This window comes from Vipera ursinii, assembly GCF_947247035.1.
Source record: "Vipera ursinii genome assembly, chromosome: 3".
NCBI classification, from domain to species: domain Eukaryota; kingdom Metazoa; phylum Chordata; class Lepidosauria; order Squamata; family Viperidae; genus Vipera; species Vipera ursinii.
The window spans coordinates 108,808,902-108,829,003 of NC_139516.1; the positions used below are offsets into that span (position 1 = coordinate 108,808,902).

General features: G+C 38.0%; 1 protein-coding gene across 1 annotated transcript in view; it reads right to left on the bottom strand.

Annotated features, from left to right (window-relative positions):
• Nucleotides 1–377: 377 nt before the first annotated feature.
• The window catches only part of QSOX1 (quiescin sulfhydryl oxidase 1), a 46,075-nt gene continuing 26,350 nt past the window's right edge, over nucleotides 378–20,102 (bottom strand). The window contains exons 8-11 of the mRNA XM_083358704.1: nucleotides 16,695–16,811; nucleotides 14,786–14,924; nucleotides 12,460–12,645; nucleotides 378–6,471 (exon numbers count right to left, since the gene is read on the bottom strand). Of these exons, the coding sequence (XP_083214830.1) occupies nucleotides 5,633–6,471; nucleotides 12,460–12,645; nucleotides 14,786–14,924; nucleotides 16,695–16,811 (1,281 nt within the window). The 3' untranslated portion in view covers nucleotides 378–5,632. The remainder of the gene's footprint in view (nucleotides 6,472–12,459; nucleotides 12,646–14,785; nucleotides 14,925–16,694; nucleotides 16,812–20,102) is intronic.

Consider the following 20,102-nt stretch of genomic DNA (forward strand, 5'->3'; position numbering starts at 1 on the left):
TTTTTTTTATCTTTTCCTTTGTGCTTTTTACTCTTTCCATTCTGTCTTTAGTTTAGTTTAGTTCTTTAGCATGTTGTTACTATTGCAATTATCATCTTTAACAAAATTATTATTTAAAAAAGAAAGAACAAAAGAAATCTTATCTTTTTTTCCAAAATTTAAAGGTACAAAGGAATTTTACAGCAAGTTTTATGGAGTAACTTCAATTTCAATTTCTAAATCTATTTTAGAAAAAAACTCAATAGTTGTGTAATCTCTCAGTGTGTGTGTCTGTGCCTGTGTGTATGATTTAGTTTATAAACTTCCCACTTCCTTCCCACTAGTCAGTGCAATGTATCATAATCTTAGAAACATAAAGCAAATACACAGGCTACATACACACATTTATTTATTAGCAAAAATAAATTTATTCCACTAGGTCAAATAATTTGGGTAAACAGAGGCTTCTTGGACCATTTCCACGCAGCATGGTGGAATACAAAGAAAATGCAATAAACCAGTGGAATGGGACAACTTGGCACGGCCAACTCACCATGGGATAACTCGCTACAGCCAACTCACCAGCGGGCAACTTGCTGTGAGATAATTCAACAATTCAAGTATTTAAAATAATTTTAAAAATATTTTAATTTTTATCATTCACATTTCATTTTGTCCCTCCTTTTACATCCTTTAATGATTTTATTCCACCATTTCTTTGATATTAATGTAACTCTTGTCCTGTGGTGAGTTGTCCTGCAGCGAACTGGCCACAGCAAATTAACTGTGGTGAATTGGCCATGCTGAGTTGTCCTAGACCCATAAACCAGCCTCACATGGCTCTAAAGAACTAAAAGCTGACCAAAAAGTCTTCATTCCTGTTTAAAGTGGCTCCTTCAGTGTTCCTTTACAAGGCAACCAGCATTATAGCATAGGAGAAAATCTAACAGACAAATTTGTTATATCATATGGCAAGATGGTTAAGGACAGTTTATCTCTGCAATGACCTTTGAGGTAGACTGCCACAGAAATTCTGGGAAACATAAGGCATATTTGTGAAGATCATTTAATTAGCAACTTCAGTGTAGACTATACTTATAACACTTACTCATTTATTGGGCAGTCAGTCTTTGGCACTAATATGTGGCTTGGTAATTCCCCATCCTCCATCCCAGTCTCAACCACATTTGTTATGAAGCAGAATGTGACCAGCCAACCTCATTCAGTACTATGTTCTTATTTAGTTGGAGTCAGAGATGTATCTGATCAAGAAGGACATACTATTTAATCTTATTGGCCTACTCTGTGATTTTGGTTTTTAGTCTTGATCTTCATCCGCATTTTACATTATAAGGAATGAAGAAGACTTCATTATTGTCACTATAGGATAGTCAAGTGGCCGTTTACAAGATAGATCTGATCAATAGAATACATTCCAGCTTCTAATAGTCTTCTGTGTGAATTGGAAGAAAACTGTTCTAAGTTTTGCTTATAAAGGGAAAAGAAGGAATACATAGTTATTAGGAATACTTCTATTATTTGTATTAGTCCTTTACATTTGGTAAATCATTTAAACTCCCCATCCTTGTCCAAGCACACATACTCTCATACAATTTAGTACAATTTGTACTAAATAGGACTTGAGGAACTCTGAAATTAATTTTTGAGGCAATACACAGTTTTTGAGAGTAGTACCGGTATGGTCCTATGTTCCATGAGAGTAGAAGAATTAATTCCTACCCTAGCTATTAAAATCTGACTAAAAAGCACACCGAATTATAACCTCTTAAACAGATGATAGCAAAGAATAATTAACAGGTTTTTAGAATAGTCTTTCAAATCTACTGTCCCTTGAATAAATTAATAGTTGAGACTACAATTATGTTAACAGACAAGAAACAAGGGAATGGTAGCATCATTTTTACCACAGAGCCTATGAAAGATATTTATATAATTTGAATTATATAGAGTATAGAGTACATCTTACCTTGACCACCCATACAACTATTAAACAAACATTAAACAACCATAAGAGAATGCAATGGCAATTTACAATTAAAGAAATATCTTGTTCTATCAAAAAGCTGTATTTCAAAACTCTCAGAAATTTTTTTCGACAATATAGAACCAGGCTGGTCTGAACTATATGCTACCTGTGAAAGTCTAGTGTTTCTCATTTAGTGCAAATATGATTCATAGTAAACATTTAGTTAAGTCTTTGACCCACAGACCATAACATTTTAATTGGGGATAGTAATTTTACTGACCCTTTGTTTCTCTATTTTAACCATACTATTACTTCAGACACATAGTCATATGGCACATAATTGTTAGAAAGTACCAAGGGAAGCCTTAAATATTCTACAGCATTAAATTATATCAGAGTTCATATCATTTGAAATACTACCGTCTAATGAAACTTAGTCTAGGGCAGTGTTTCTCAACCTCAGCAAGTTGGTTAGTAAATTCTGGGAGTTGAAGTCCAGACAGCAAGTTCCTGAGATTGAGAAACATTCTGCTGGCAGCAGGACCAGGTGTACGAGGAAATTTATTGCTGAATGACCAACAAAATCTCTCTGGAGGAAGGAGAGATTGTTGAGATAACCCATGTGACTCCAGACAGCTCCTCCTTGTGAGTAGATCACAGGGAATGGTTGTTTTGTGGTCAGCTTATGTGTTGAGTGGCTGAGAGAGGAGGGATATTGAACTATCAAGCAGCCTTTTAAAGACATAAAGCCTGCCTGGCCCTCATTTCTTAATCACTTTTTGAATTATTTCTTTTATTGTCCTGAAAATATTTGCTGTATTCATTGAGTGAGTTGCCTTCTCCTTGGAGAAAGATGCTTTAAATGTCATTTTAAAGGCTCTGGAAAAATATTAACATTTGAATTAAACAGCAAAAAATGTATAGAACATGATTTTGGAATGGTAACAAGGATTAAAAGTCCAGATAGCCTTGGAATTAAAATTTTGAATTAATTAGAAGAATTCTTCTTGCAGGAATTGGTGATTGTTTGGGCTTTTTAAAGAGGAAACATGATAATGGGACCATGAAGGTTTGACACCAGAGGAAGCTAGAGGATAATACATTTATTTTGTTAACAAAGAAATAAATAACGGAGCAACAAGCTTAATGTAAGTTTTTGAATATTGGTCTTCAAAGCTATTTGATATGATGGAACATGGGACAATGAGGTTAGATAAAAAGAATAAGCTACAATGGATAAGTATGAAATTAGAATGTGGACTTAACTGTGTCAAGCAGAAAAAATATATAAAGGTATACTGAATATGCAAATGAAACTGATAGATATTTCACTGCCAAATGATGTACAATTAACCATAAAAATAACTTTTTTCTTACTGGACTTACAAAAGAGACCAATTAAAGTCTGGGACTATATTTAAAGGGTTTAAAACTTAAGGATTTTAAAAATTCAGTGTTGGCTTATTCAATCAAGCATAAAATAGAAAATTAGTGATATCTGGTTTCCTTTACTGGACTTTTGCTGACAAAGAACAAATGGCAAAGCTTTTAAATTTTGTTTTCTAGTGAACAAATGAGTTATGACTATATAGAGTAGATGAACTGAGAAATAGTACTAAACTATTGAAATTGTATTTACCTGCCAAGATGAAGGGGAGTGTTACTTCTGTTTTTCCTTTCTTTTTTGTATTTTTTCCTATTTTTATATTTTTCATAGTTTGTATTAGTTTTTATTTTTCCTACTTGTAATTCTTAATAAGATTATTTGAAAAAGAGAGAAAAATACTGGTCATTTCAACTAACTGACATCAGCATTACAGATTCTAGCTATCTAAGATTGGATTAAATTATTCAAGCTCCCAAACCAAGCTCAATATGATCCTAAAATTCAGACCATGGCTTTCTCTGATCTCAGCCAGATGAGAAATTCAATTCCTGATGAGCTGGAAAAATCTAAGAAATTGAGGGATGCTAGTGATTAATTCACTTCGGATGTTTTGTCAAGATACAACATTTTAGACTAGTCACTTTCCTCCAAGTATAGGGATAGGCAACTATGGTAAAATTACAATCTCTGGAGTTCAACTCCCAGAATTGGTTGTTCATCCTTGTCCTAGGGTAATGGCACCAGATAACTGCAATGAATAGGAGTTTGCAATGTCTTTATTAGACACCTAGGTGTACCATTTGTCTTCTACCTTCTAAAGTCTTATCATTCTTCCCCAGTGAAGAAATCTTGCTAGATTAACTCTTTATCTGACTTATCAATAACTTCTTTCTTTTTAAACTAGACTAGGCTATTCTTTCCACACTGAGGCAGCTGAAAAACATTTAGAAAGTAATCATCAGCAATCAAACCAATGGCCAAAAGGATCCTTAGAGGTCCTGATTAATTTCTTCTCCTCCAGAACTCTTTCCAGTTGAATGCAGGTGCCCCAACAGGGATAATTCTAATGATATCAAAAATCATCAACTCATGGTTCAGGGAGAGATAGATGCACTCCTAAAAAATGCATCTTTGCTTTCACTTCTTCTCTTCTATTAAGTAAAATATGAAGATCACCTGGTTAAAAAACTAGAACAGATGTAAGTTTACAGGGTAGGATAGAAAAGGGGAATGACATCAAATCTGAAGCTACCAGGATATAGAGAGAAAGAGAAAGGACGCAGCAAAAGGACTGAACAAAGATAGCAGCTAGTAAAAACTGCTGCCCTGGTTAGGAGGTTTTGACTCATACTGATCTATCTATTCCACTGCACCGTCTTGACCCGAACTTGTTGCCAGCTGCTTTTAATTCTTTACACCATGAGTTCAAGTTCAAAAACCTTAAGGGCTGTTTTGCCTTCTGTCATCTGATCAAGGGAAGAAGCTGGGCTGCATGGGAAATACATACAACGTATAGCAATGTATATTCTATGCAGGACCCCAAGAAGTCATGCAGAAGGGCAAGCAAACTCCCTCAATTTATACCTTAGATGGGTATGGAAGGGAGAACCTAATTCTTTTTTGTTTGCGTGATTACTGCCATTTGCAAACAACACCATATATCTGGCTTTACTAAGTGTAATTTTATAGTGGCACAGAAGCTTTGGAAAACAGATTGAAAGTGTTCAAGAGATCCTCGAGCACAGTATTTTAGGCTTTTTGTATACCTAGGCCATAAGGCTTCTTCATAATGTTACAGGACTTGGACATACCTCAAAACACAAGGCACGAAGATTTCAGAAATACAACTTTGTTGCTGGTCCTAAACTTGTCATGCTTTTTTTCTCTTAAAACAGCAATAGTTTCTACGTTATGTTCTGACTGTTGAAAAGAGGATCGTACTACATTTATCTAATGAGATCTGAATCTTTTCTCTTTATTAATCCTCTCCCATCACCACAAACCAAAAAAATAAAAGGCCCCCGATTCCTCAGACAAACAGCCTGTCACGGTGTGCTCTGAAATATGACCCCATGCCCCTTTTGTCACTACACTCAGCTATTTCATTCTGGTACAAATATATATAAAGGATCTAGCAACTGTGACAAAACAGACCAGTCTGTTCACTAGGTACTCTTTCATCTGTGTATATTCAGTATAGGAATTGTTAGTTTAGTGAAAGATCACCACATCAAATGCCCCTTCCATTACCTAATGGCTGCTGTACCTCTGCTTCAATTTCATGTCAATGAGTAGCCTAGCCGGGCCTTGCGGTAACCCCTGCGCATGCGAAAGAAGGTGTACATGCCCAACAGGCAGACAGAAGAAAGCAAATACAAGAGCACACACAAGCTGACATCCAACCGGGAGAAACCCATTCCCAGAATATAGAACCACTGGTTTCCCCTCATAGTATTCTCTTTTTCCACTTGGATGCCAGAGAACTGTTTGTCTCCCAAGTTCTTGTGCCTCAGGGACTCTCTAATATAATCAAGTGAGTGGTGGCCCTCATTCTCCATCAGGAACAGCCGAGTGTCCCTCTTAGTCCGCCTCTCTCTGTCACTAATCTGTCTTGCCAGCTTCAAGGCTTTGCTCTTAAAATGCTGCTCACTAAATGTATCAAGATCAACAATATCCTCCACCATTTCTTTTGCCTTTGTGCTCATCTTGACAATGCTTGGTTTATGCCACTCTGGAGAACCAGGTTTCCCCAAATCGTATTTCTTCTTTTCCACTTTCCCTGCCTCTAGCTGCTCTGCCTTCTTGTCTTCATCTGGTTCCTTTTGATGGTCTTGGCCATTCTCTTCACCTCCTCCTCCCCCTTCCAGGTTCCGTTCAGCTTCATGATTTTGTTGAGCAACATTTCGAACATTTCTTCTTTGATGCTCCAGGGGAGAATCCATGTAAATGTTTTTTTCAGAAAAATGCCATTTGAGAAACATCAAGACTTGATTCTCATCCCACATAGACTTTTTCCCATCCTGCAAAGAACTATCAGTTGAGGTGCAATGACATAAAGGACACAAACTTTTGGGAGGCCACTGGATCTTGGGAAATTTGGGATCTTCACTTTCTGTACCTGAACAAAAAAATGAAAGTCTTACTATCATGAATATTCAAATAATATTCTCATACACATCAATATTCACAAGCTAATTAGTCTATAAATGACTGGTTTGACTTATGACTAATTACTGCATCCAGTACCTTATTGTTAAAAAGCCCTTAAAATGCTTCTTTATGTTGGACATTTATGAAGCCAGAAAACTTAACTCATTATTCACTGTAGATTATACCAAAGTTTTTCTAGTATTAGGTAACATTTATATTGATTATTATATTGCATTAGCTAATTTCCTACAATGGTGTTGGTGTATATGGTATACAATTTTATTTATCTGTACTGCATTTAGTTATAAACATACCGTATCTTAAATAAAACTGCTACTAGTATATAGTGATTTGCTTTAAAAGCTGATCAATGCTAATTCATTTTCCAAAATTAAAAGATAACCCAAAGATGATGTCTCTAAATATTTACGGAAATAGTTATGAAAGCTAATGCTTTCAACAATTTTTACTGTGTTTTCAGTAACTGTGACATAAAATATGAAGAGAAGTACGCATCAATATATTAACGCTGCTTTTCCATAAAAGCATGTTCAAAATGGTTGACAATGAAACAGGTTTGAAGAGAAAAAAAATATTTGCTTCATTACTTTGAAAGCAATGCAAACTTTTGAACTCCCTGGTTCTTAGCCAAGAAAAAAATTCTGCAGAAAAATTGCTTCAATAATCCATCTCCTGATAAGGATGTAAAAGCTTGGGTGAAAAAAAACCTGATAAAAATAACCTTATTCATTCATTTGTTATTACAAGCCTTCCAATATTTTCTATGTTCCAATTCAGTGAGTTGACTGAAGGTGCTATCCTGTCCTGTCCAACCTTATGGGTTGTGAAATGTGAAATATTATATCTATTATGTCTATTATAGATATATAGTATATATGCATATATAGATAATTCTACTCTGACAAGAAAAGCAAGCAAGGAACTTCCAAAATTTAAATTATAAGCTATTCCTAAGGGGGGGAGGCTTCTGCCAACCTAGCAGTTCGAAAGCACGTAAAAATGCAAGTAGAAAAATAGGGACCACTATGGTGGGAAGGTAACAGTGTTCCGTGCGCCTTTGGCGTCTAGTCATGCCGGCCACATGACCACGGAGACGTCTTCGGACAAGCGCTGGCTCTTCGGCTTTGAAACGGAGATGAGCACCGGCCCCTAGAGAAACGACTAGCACGCACGTGCGGGGGAACCTTTACCTTTTAAGGGGGGGGGAATGACTGCAGCAGATCATCATGGAAATAATACTATTATTTTCACTTACAAAAGTAAAACTGCATGATTCTATCTTAGAAATGAATCAGCTTTTCTTAGTGCCAGGTTGTTGTTGTTGGAAAAAAAGCACCGTGTAGATTATCTAACATCTGACTTGCCTTTGCCAAAGTGGACCACTATAGTAAGAACTTTAAGCAGTTAAAATCCAAGAACCTGAGTGAAGATAAACTGAGGTCACATTTGGTGAAATACAACAAACCATTAAACTGTTTTATTTTGTTTTAGTGGCACATGTAAGTAGTCCTCGATTTACAAGAGTTAGTTTAGTGACTGTTCGAAATTGTAATAGCACTGAAAAAAGTGACTTTTCACACTTACCACCATTGTTGCATGGTCAAAACCACAGTCACATGGTCAAAATTCAGCTGCTTGGCAACTGACTCATATTTACGACTGTTGCGGTGCCCCCAGGTCATGGCATCAACTTTTGCAACCTTCTGACAAGCAAACTCAATGGGGAAGCCAGATTCACTTAACAACCGCATTACTAACAGCAGTGATGCACTTAATAATTGTGATTCAAATATTAAGTGATTCACTTAATAATTGTGGCAAGAAAGGTTGTAAAACGGAGCAAAACTCATTTAACATGTCTAACTTAACAACAGAAAATTTGGGTTCAATTGTGGTCATAAATCAAGGACTACCTGTACTGTTTTCCTTTTGCATTTTTGTTTAATTGAATTTTATAGACCACTCAGAGTTGAACTGTTTGAACTGGATGGCCATATAAATGTTTTGAAAAAGCAAAAGTAAATAAATAAACAACTTTTGCTTCCCCATATTTTTTCAGAATGGGGCATGCAAAGGATACCCAGTTTTTATCATTTCTAAGTATCCAATATTTGAAATACACCCAATTATATCAAGTCAACCTTTGGAGTCACTGAAACAGTAGGCGTGAGCTTAGATGGACTCCAGAAGATGGTAGAGGACAGGAAGGCCTGGAGGAACATTGTCCATAGGGTTGCGATGGGTCGGACACGACTTCGCAACTAACAACAACATAGAGGAAAAGGAACACGACCTTTATAGACATATGGAAGAGCTTCTATTCAGGAAAAAAGGGCTGAAATAGTTTTTAAGTCCAGAGAAATTCGACAGATTATAAGAAGGAGAAGAAGGTGCAGCAGGATCAGACTATAAGATTATTTTATTACGGTCAGTTTCAGTCAAAGTAATTTCAGTCTTTCTTTGGAGTCTATTTCTTAGTCTGGTCTACCTAGTGGGCTGCCCCTGATTTTCTGAATTAGATGAAATGAGTTGGTTTAATTCTGAATGGATATGATCACTCTCAGAATGTGTGGAATTTGCGTTCCAAAATGCAGACAAGCATTCTATATTGAGAATCTGCTGAGAAGAACAAAGAAAGATTTAAACTGTGGAAACTTGTGGATATCTGAAATATAACATAATAATTTTAGTAAATGCTTACAATAAAGAATTTGCTGTCTACATTCATTGGGCAATTACCTTATGGTTAGTAGATTTGCCATCAACATTCCCTTGGACTGTTGACAGTCCAAAGCGTTTAAGAGACTGACTTAAACGGGCATCTTCTAAAGGCTCTGGTGAAATTCTGAAGAGGATTTAGCCTGTTTAGTGGCTGTTATTTACCCTGGGCTTGGAGGAATAAATGTATGGATGGGTAGCTGTGTAAAGGGAGTAAGAAACTATGCCTTAGAAGATCAGAGATTATGACTCTAGGGATAGACAGAGAGGGTGGGAAAACCCAAGAGAAACAAAGAGTAAATAACTCCTTTGATTCTCTGCTTGGTCAATGAGTCTCCTCTCACAATCATCTGTCAAGGGGAGTCACCTAATTCCTCCTCCTGTCAGGGAAAACAGGACTGTAGAACAAGGGACGGCATCTGTCGGTGAGAAGCACAGCACTTGGGTAGCAGTCCTGGAGGAAGGTCCTCTCAAGGCACGTGTCAGCCTTTAGAAGCCCCCAGTAGAAAAGATGAAGAAGAAGATTTAGTAGCTGAGTCGCTGGTTCAAAACCACCAGCTGCTGACTCCTCTCTGGCAACAAGAATTGGTGTTTACTGTCTGACCCTCTCTGCCCCTTCTGATCCAAGTATTCTTCAGTGATTTTTTTGTTACGGCGGGCAGGGTCAACTCACAATGCTCTCTCTCTTGCTCACAACATTTGCTACAATTCCTCCTTTTATAGGGAAGGGGGCTTTTCTTCAGCATGGTGGGTGGTGATGAGGTGCCTTTTTTCAAATGGCAGCCTCCTCAGGGCTGCTGAAGGAGGGAGTTAGAGGACTCCGCAAGCCAGAAAGCTAGCCTGTTGGGCCTAATAGAGTTCTTAAGCAAAGCGTTCTCAGAAAGAAAAAATATTTATTTTGTTTTAGAGACAGCAAAACAGATGCAGCATGTAAACTCAGTCAAATAAAAATTCTCTCTGTGTATGTGTGTTTCAAAAATGCTTCCATTTATAATTGGAACTATCTAAATCAAGAAACAATCTCTCCCTCAATCAGTCCCTGAGTGCAAACTAACAAATAAAGATGAGGAAGCTTCTTCTATCAAGAACTCTGATCATCTTTAGTTTGTGCCATCACAATACAGAATCAATTGGCCACTGTCTATTTTTCAATTCAGACCCCAGCATTAGAGCAATAGATCCAGTGGAGGAGAGGTGGCTATTAAAAAGGCTAGCACATCCTGGAAGGTAACTGCACTAAAGTGTAGAATGAACTTCTAGAAACAAGCAATGACAGATGGTCCTCAACTTACAACCATTCATTTAGTGACCATTCAAAGTTACAACGGCACTGAAAGAAGTGACTTCTGACTATTTTTCACACTTGCAACTGTTGAAGCCTCTCTATGATCAAAATGTGGATGCTTGGCAATTGGCATGTATTTATGGCAGTTGCAGTGTCCCAGGTCACGTGATCGCCTTTTGCAACTTCTGACAAAGTCAGTGGGGAAGCCAGATTCACTTAACAGCCGTGTTACTAACTTAACATCTGCAGTAATTCACTTAACAACTGTGGCAAGAAAGATCGTAAAATGGGGCAAAACTCACTTAACTGTCTTGCTTAGCAGTGGAAATTTAGAGCTCCATTGTGATTATAGGTCAAGACTACTTATGTTCAATTTCCCCGATACACATTCAACATCAACGGTTTTCAAGGAAAACTACAGAACAATATTTAAAATGAAAGTTTTCATATTTGAAATTTTTGCTATGTAAACTGAAATCAAATTTTCCAGACAAAAAAAGGAAGCTATTGCTGGGGGCAGAGATAGAGTACAGTTCTCTTTTGACAGAAGCAATCAACTGTTGTAAAAAGAAGCTAAGGGAGATAACTAATCAAGATAACTAGCTAACCAAGGAGAGAAGCAACTTAGAACTAAGAAATTTCCTAACAGTGAGAGCAATCAACCAGTGGAACAGCTTGCCTTCAGAAGTTGTGGGTGCTCCATCACTAAGGTAAAGGTTCCCCTGCACATGCGTGCTAGTCGTTTCCAACTCTAGGGGCTGGTGCTCATCTCCGTTTCAAAGCCGAAGAGCCAGCGCTTGTCCGAGGACGTCTCCGTGGTCATGTGGCCGGCATGACTAGACGCCAAAGGCGCACGGAACGCTGTTACCTTCCCACCCTGGTGGTCCCTATTTTTCTACTTGCATTTTTACGTGCTTTCGAACTGCTACGTTGGCAGAAGCTGGGACGAGTAACAGGCGCTCACTCGTTATGTGGCACTCAGGATTTGACCCGCCAAACTGCCGACCATCTGATTGACAAGCTCAGCGTCCTAACCCACTGAGCCACCACATCCCTATTTACCTGCTCCATCACTGGAAGCTTTCAAAAAGAGACTGGACAGCCATTTGTCTGAATTGGTATAGGGTTTCCTGCTTGAGCAGGGGCTTGGAATGGAAGACCTCCAAGGTCCCTTTTAACTCTGTTATTCTATGTTCTATGGAACTCAAGTCAGAATATACAGGTAGTCCTTGCTGACCAGCCACTTATTCAGCAGACATTTGACCATATGATGGTGCTGAAAATAGAGACTTATAATTGGTCTTTGAAGTTGCAGCTACTTGCAGAATCCCTGCAGTCACATGATTGCAATTTGGGCATTTAGAAGCCAGCGCACATTTATGAAGGTCATAGCATCCCACAGTCATGGGATTGCCATTTGCAACCTTCAGTCAGCTTCCAATATCCAAAGTCAATGGAGAAGCTGGCAGGAAATTGTAAATCATGGTCATGGTCATATCATACTAAGTGATTCATGGTGATTCGCTTAATGACAACAGTGCTTAACAATGGAGTTGCCGTCCTTATTGTAGCCACTGACTTATAAGTTCTTTTAAAATTCCTACACTGAGTACTTTTTTCAAAGGTGGAAGCTGTACTCTTTTAGATATTATGGAGTCCAGCTCCCAAAAGACTTGGGAGTCCAATGACACAGCCAGTGTGGTATAGATGTTGGACTAAGACCGTGGAGACCAGGTTAAAGTCAACCCTCAATCATGGAAACTCAATGGGTGAGCTTGTTCTCTTTCCATACCAACTTAGCTCCGAGGGCCATTCTTCTGAGGCAAATCCAACAACTATGTAAGCTTCTGAAAGCCTATATATTGCTAGAGAAACAGGATATTTGCTGGATAAAATGGTCAACAAGTCCACTTCCAGGAGCAGAATCCTCACCTGCCAAGCGGTCATTGACTCTGTTGTGCCTTGACCAAAGCCACAGGATAGCCTGATCCCTGTTCTTCACTTCATGCATAGACTCAGCTGCCATCGCTTCAAAGTGTTCTGCACACTCCCTGCAGGCAAAGAAACTGCGGATGTATCTTCTCATTGTAGGAAGAACTTCAGGTGTACCTGAGGAAGCTGAAAATGAGACCAGGACAGAATTGTTAACACCAAAGTAAAAAAAAAAAGTTAAACAAAGTAACCCACAACAACTACCATCTTCCTAAAGTAAACTCAAATCATGTTTCTTTTCCAAAGCAGAGCGATTTTGGTTTACAACAGATGAAAGGGGAAGAATGCCCCTGATATTTTTTTTAAAAGAGACAAACCTTATCAAAACAGGTATAAAAATGAGAATCTTGTAGGAGAAAAAGAAGTACAACTAAGAGTTAATTTATTTATTAAAAATAATTTATCACTCGTTAATCAAAAATCAACTTATTTCTTTGCTACTTTGAAGTGGCTAGGCAGTCCACATAAAAATGAAATATTTTACTGTCAGAGCAAATGAGTACTATATGAATGTAAATGGAGAAGTATCCAGCATGTTCATATATATATAGGCCAAATCACCATGTCATGGTTCCGATAGATGAAACCTATCAAAAGAACTTCAAGGCAAAAATTCTTCCTTAAAGAACATTTTATTCAGGAAACAAGTATCAGCACTACATAGTTGAACCCAAAAACTGAATTCCCTTCCCCCGATAGAAAGTAACAAAGTCCAATTCCCACCCCCAATAAGCTGTCATAAATCACGTTCTCCAATTAGCCTGAAACGTGTGCTTTCTCCCCAGCTCAACCCGCCAAAACGTTATCAGTTTGTCCTTGGGTTCTCACAAAGGAGTGTTTATTATCATGGCTACCTGAGCTTGAGCATTTATCCCAACCCGCCTCCCCTTCTGCACCTGATTTCTAAATACCAGAAAAAGCATGTTAAAAGCAAAGAGAAAATGGCTGCAATTTCCATCAGTTGTCAGAGCGGGAACATCCAGTGTTTACAGTGTTGACACACCATTTCTGCCATTTCTTGTCTAAGTTATGTTTCCGGCTTAAATGCTCCCTTCTCTCTCTCAAAGCCATAAAACTACAATACAATTATTTGGATGAGGTGTGACAAAATAGTGCAGAACTGGTGTAGAGTAGCAGTAGCATAGTAGCTGCAATGCTGGACTTGGACTAGAGGGACTGGTTCAAGGGCCCTCTTGACCCTCAAGCTCACTGATGCTATCTGACCAGCCTGGTATCTGGAAAGAAATAGCAATAATGGTGATTTGGTGTGTGTGTTTGTGTGTGTGTGAGAGAGAGACAGACAGACAGACAGAGAATGAATGAGAATATAGGGGATTTTATAGGGCAATGGTTGTAAAAAATAGAATTAAAGAGGAACTGTCATGGTTTATGATAACTTCTCATAAGAAAAGGAAGATAGATTTTTTAATCATCACAAATAATATTAAAAATGATATGAGAACATTTGTGACATTTTATTACTTTTTGTTTTAATCTGAGAGATGAATGGGCAAAAACAGAACATTGCCAATAGCAATAGCACTTAGACTTATAAATTGCTTCACAGTGCTTTACAGCCCTCTCTAAGCAATTTACAGAGTCAGCATATTGCCCCCAAAAATCTGGGTCCTCATTTTACCGACCTTGGAAGGATGGAAGGCTGAGTCAGCCTTGAGCCGGTCAGGATCAAACCCTTGTCAGTCAGCAGAATTAACTTGCAATACTGCATTCTAACCACTGCACCAGCATGGCTCCAAGATTCAATGATGAACCAACTCCCAAAATGTTCTCTAAGTACGTTCAAATTGTGATTGTGAGAGCCAGCATGGTGTACTCAGTAAGGTTTTGGAAAAGGACCACAAAGATCCAGGTGATAATGCATCTCCCCAAGGAAACCTCACTGAGTTACTTTGGACCGCTATCACTCAGCATAAGCTTACCCTATGGAGTTCTTCTTGTTGGGGGAAAAAATAAAAGGAAGGGAGTGCAATGCACACTGGTTTGAGATCCTGGGGGGGGGATCTAAGGTATAAATCTGGCAAAAGAATAATAAATACAATACATATAAAATCCTCTGTCTGTAAGAGATGAAGGTGAAAACACGATGAATTTAATGGACATTGTAAATATATTTCTGACTGTATTTTATGGTTAAACAAATCTCAAAATGGTAGAGTAGTGTATCAAGGACTATGGTTGTGGAATCAGGCCTTCTATTCTGAAGCTCAGTGTGATGAATGAGATATAGAGCTTTCAAGTTACTTACTAGGCTGTTTTTGACATGCTGCTTGAACTGTCAGGTGATGGAAGAGAGTCCAGAGTCCACATGGAAAACCCCGGGAATTAGATTTGCTTCCTTGACATCCTATCCAGTGAGGTTTCTCAGGTAACGTGGCATTTGGAAACTGAAAGATAGGAGGGAGATTGGAGAAAAAAGGCTGTGCGCAGAACAGCTGCCTTGAACCCTAAGCAAGAATGATCCATGATCCCATTTTATGAGAAAGATATACCTTACCAAAGGTCAAGTGCAGTGCAGTAGAGCAAAGCCAGATCTCAGAGTTGCACACCAAATTCCCAAGTGTAATTTCCTCCTTCCAAGATCCTTCCCTGCATTAGTCCCCACCTGTCCAGTCACGTTCAAACTAAATGATGTTGGAATGGTCATCCTTGGTATGCAGCTACATTTCTTCACAGTCCTTGAATTCATGTCTCCGGCCAGCACAGGTAGATGGAACAAAAAAGCAGCTGGGAGCCGCTTAAGAGAGAGAGGATGTGATGTTCTCACCCCTACTCATCTCATCCTGATTTTTTCCTCATTTGCAACTTGGAACAACCAATCTGTTCTGAGTTAAATTTCTGCCAAACCATGGCTGATTTGGAATCATTCAATGGAAATGTACACAGTGGATTGTCCAAGGTTCAAAACAATTGTTTATGTGGTTGTTTTGTTTCATGCATTCCCCTAATGGTTTTCCATAGGTAAGGAACTCACATTTCCCTACTTCTGAGATTTTCCCTTTTTCTCCTATAGCATCTTAGTGCTGGGCCATGATCTTCTTGCCTTCCCAGGTTGTTTCCACAGGTAGCTTTTTTACTGCCTGCATACAATGGATAGTTAGGATTTTGTCTTTTCCCCCCCTACCAAAACTTTTTGACAAAAACATAGATTGAACAAAGGCTGCTCACTGTTTTTGTGTCATCCCATTAATAAATTCATTCATTCATTCTCACCTCCTATCCCACCCAAGTAATTCTGGATGGTGAGCAGAATGAAAAACATTAAAATAGTAAAATAACAGTCAAAGTGACCACTATCTGCCTCAGTGGGAATACAGCTGTGAGGATTTTTTCCCCATGTTTTAACTGAATTTAATTATTTCTTAGATTTATATTTCTCCCTTCATTCACAAACTGTTATAGAACTTTCTCTTATTTTCCCCCAGAACAACAATGGTGTGAGATGGGCTGGGCTGAGAGTGTGTGCCTGGCCTAGTGTTGTCCAGAAGCTTCTGTGCAGAAGGTAGATCTGAACTTGGATCTGCTCAATGTCATTACAACACTTTCACCTCTACGCCATCCTGGCCACTTGCATACCAACAGTTTGGAGAGTAATTTTTATGGTACACAAAATAAAACAGAGGTAAACAACATTAAAAAGGACACCTGCAAAGAAAAACAATACAGCAAAATGCCTTAATTATAATCCTAAGCTATTATGAACATTGTTCAGTTCTCAATAAATGTACCCAATCAGTGCAAGAATTGCACACTATTTATTAGCATAAAGTTTATTAAAAGCACTAATTCCATATTTTCTAAACTATTGAATAACAACAAAGGCAGAATCTGCTTTTTTAAAAAAAACACTTAAACAAAACAGTCTGTGGATCACAGAAAATATTTACACTATTCATAATATAAACTAATGAAATTCAATATATATTTGCAATAAATTTGTATCTTGGGACAGCTCCATAATATATGATAATGATGACATTTAGCAAGTTACACATGGAGTTTGTAGTTTTGGAAACAAACACTATCAATATCTTGTGGGCTTTTTTAAAAAAAACATTAGCTGAATCTCTGGATAGAATCTAGATAACTGAGTTCTATCAGACTTAATCAGTAAATCTGGCCTCCCCTCTGAACATTTCCTTGTTCAATTAACCCACCTCCTTTTTGTTCCTTAGAGCTTCCTCCCATTCACTCCGTGAAATGTTTGTCTTTGGTCTCAGCCACAAATCCAGGTTGTAAAGGTAATTCTTGACTACTAACCGCCCAGCAAAATGCTGATATAAAAATAAGAATAGAAAGCAAAAAATTAAGGTGTAGATGGAGTCAAGCTTTGAAGCATATGTGCATGGTATCATGGTGTGGCTACACAGAGTATATTGGATGGCATGCCAAATTCAATTTCTTAAAAGAACAACAAAAACAATGTTACATTAATTTAGGGAGAAACACCACAGCTACAAGTAGGACATATGCAGATACCAGAGTAATCAACCACATAATATGACCCTTTTCTCTAGTGGAGGAGAGAGAGAATGGAATTCATCCAGGCATTTCAAATTCAACAAATATAAAATAGAACATTTAGCCAGGCTCATATTTATTGTGCAAAACATATTATTCCAGAAACCATCCAGGGTTCTGATAGAAGCTGTAAGCATGTTAAGAGGAAATAATCTAAGACCCATTAGCCTTCATCAGACTAAAGACTGACAAGCCAGTTTAAGCCACAATAGACAACTGAAGTCTAAACCTTGTAGCAATCTTTCTATTACAACAGAATCACTGAGATACTACTAATCAGTGCCATCTTATTCAAACTACTATAAGAAGTATATTAGCTGGCACACATAAGGCTCAAAGCAGTGTGAAAAATATTCAGTTACAACCACGAACTGTTGCTGCAAAGAGTTATTGGCACAGACCCTGACATTCTTTAGCACCAAAAGCTTAATGCCGTTAACACCAAATGCAAGAACATCTGTCAGTCCAATCACACAGAGATCACAAGTCAGCAAGAATTAGTAACTTGAGCCAAAACCATACCCTTCTTTCCTATATAGGTCCAACTCTGTTGAAAAAGCCATGCACTGTCTGTCCAGTTATTGGTGGCAGATCTTGACAGCTCTTGAAAAAGGGGCATAGAAAACAGGGAACAGCTAGTTGCCCTGTAAACTCAGTAGTTCATCTCTTGTCTTCCAATGGGCTATATGGCATTCCTCTCAAATCCAGCCCACTACTTGCTAATACTAAGAGGGGTTTTTTTGAGTGGTGTTCAAGATGCCGCAGTAGCAAACAAGTCGGTCCCTATGGGCTTACAGCCAAGATCCAAATCTTGACTCTAAGTCCAAAATAGTCTCCAAGGATCACAGAAAGCTACTTTGACAATAAGTCAACTCAAATCCGATTAGCATCAGCACTTTAAAACCACAAGCACTCCTGGGAGGAGGAGAGGGATCAAAGAGCTATATGCTCCAACTGGGGCGGGGGGGGGGGGAATATAGCAGAAAAAGCCATGTCACTAGAAGAAAGCCAGGCAAGTGACAGGTTGACTGGAGGAGGGGAGCAAGTTCAGAGAAAACAAGAAAATTGATTGAGAGGATGTATAAAAGGAAAATACCTGTTTTGTTTCTCAATGAGAAAATGTAAGCAGTATTAAATGGCAGGGTGGCAATTGAAGTAAATCAGCAATGGATGTTGATGAAAGAAAGATTTTTGTTTGATTTTTTTTTTAAACATGACCACAGAGAGAGTTGAAACGGACCAAAAATTTCTCTTCTATCTGAAGATTACACACTAGCTCTTTTGAATGTATAGCCAGACATGCTTTATAGAGAATTAGAGTGACACAGATCTATCTTTCTAACATAGTACAGTCAGACTGGTAGTAGCATGCCTAAGTTGCAGGAAGCCTGTTGAGATCTTGGACCTTCTAGAGAAAAAACAACAACACTGACTTCCAAAGCTTTAGTTTTATTTTGGATATAGAGAAGCCAAATTCCAAGGGATGTAAATGAAACAAAAAACCCAGCAAGAAAAAGACCAAGGAAATAATGAGTTGCAGGATCCAATCTGGGTCAGTCCCCGAGACCAGAGGTTTTGTCTCCGGAGCTTTCGGACTTGTGCCTTGTGCCGGAGCCGATCCTCAGGCAAGTTCTCTCTAGCTAATAATGAGTTAAGTAGCTGGAACCTAAGTCAGACTTCTCCACCTTGTGGCCCAAATCTAGCAGCACACCTTGCACCAGATACAGCACTGACTGTGCTTTTTCAAAGGTAAATTGGTTAGGGGAAAAAAGAAAGTAAGTCAGGAGCTCTTTCAAAAGCTAAAACATTGGTTGACCAAAGTTTATGCTACAGTTAAAACCAGAAATTACATATAATTCTGACTTGATGAGTATGTTTAATGTATACAGACCAAAGGGAAATAAGAATCAAGGTGGTAATTAATAGTGGACTAAGGCTACAAAGTTACAGTGTGAGCTCAGTCATAAAGAAGTGTTAGAGAAAGCCTAAATTACTACCCTGCAAATTACCTAAATACTACTGGCCTTTTCTTGTTTTTAAGACCTTCCCTTTGGCAATCTTGAAGGACAGATTTAATAATCTCCCAGTCACACTGGGAGGTTTTGCCCATGTGAATATAGGAAATCTGACACATCAAAGAGCATGTCTTATTAACATTTATATCCAACCAAGATTTGTACAGTTTCAAATGATAAAAATCCCTGGCCAGACAGATAAATTTGATATCCTTATAAACTAACAATATTCCTCTCCTGTCACAATAAGAATTACAGTTTAGCAAAAAAACAAAAAAAAAACTTGGAGCCTATACTCAAGTCTTGTAAACATATTTAGGCATTTCCCTTGATATCCACATTACAGAAGCAGCAGGTATATCTTAGAAGTCATTAGAAGAATGTTTTTCAAACTTGGCAACTTGAAGATCTATGGACTTCAACCCGCAGAATTCCCCAGTCAGTCAAGCCATTCCTCATTCTGGCTGAGGAATTTTGAAAATTGAAGTCACACATCTTTAACCTGCCACAGTTGAGAAACACTGCATTAAAATTTACAAGCAGTCAAAGCAGATCTTCAAATGTGATGTTCTGCTAATGCTTGAATTTTTCCCCCCAGTTTTATGCTTGCTCAAACATACAAGAATAGGAGTAAATTTAAAATAAATTGTATAAGGTACTGGTAGTCATAAATGAAAATTTGGAACTTGAATAGTTCTTTCATTATAGATTGGCCTATCAGCATTATTCCAACTTACAAAGAATTGAGATTGAAAGATTCAGACTATATGGAGGTACAAGTATGCTTTTTATATATAATTGCTTTACTTTTTAACACATGAATTAATCATGATCAATTTTTCTCTGCCATTGTTTGGAAAGGGAAAGAAATTCACTGATTTATATCAGCCATTCTGAGGAAGTGAATTGTAGAAGAAGTTGGGTAAGTAGATAAAAGAAGTGCTTTGAAATGAGATAATAAATCTTATACAATATTACCATTTAATCTGACTGTCCTAAATCCAAGCTCAGCTCCTGAGGACTCTGTCC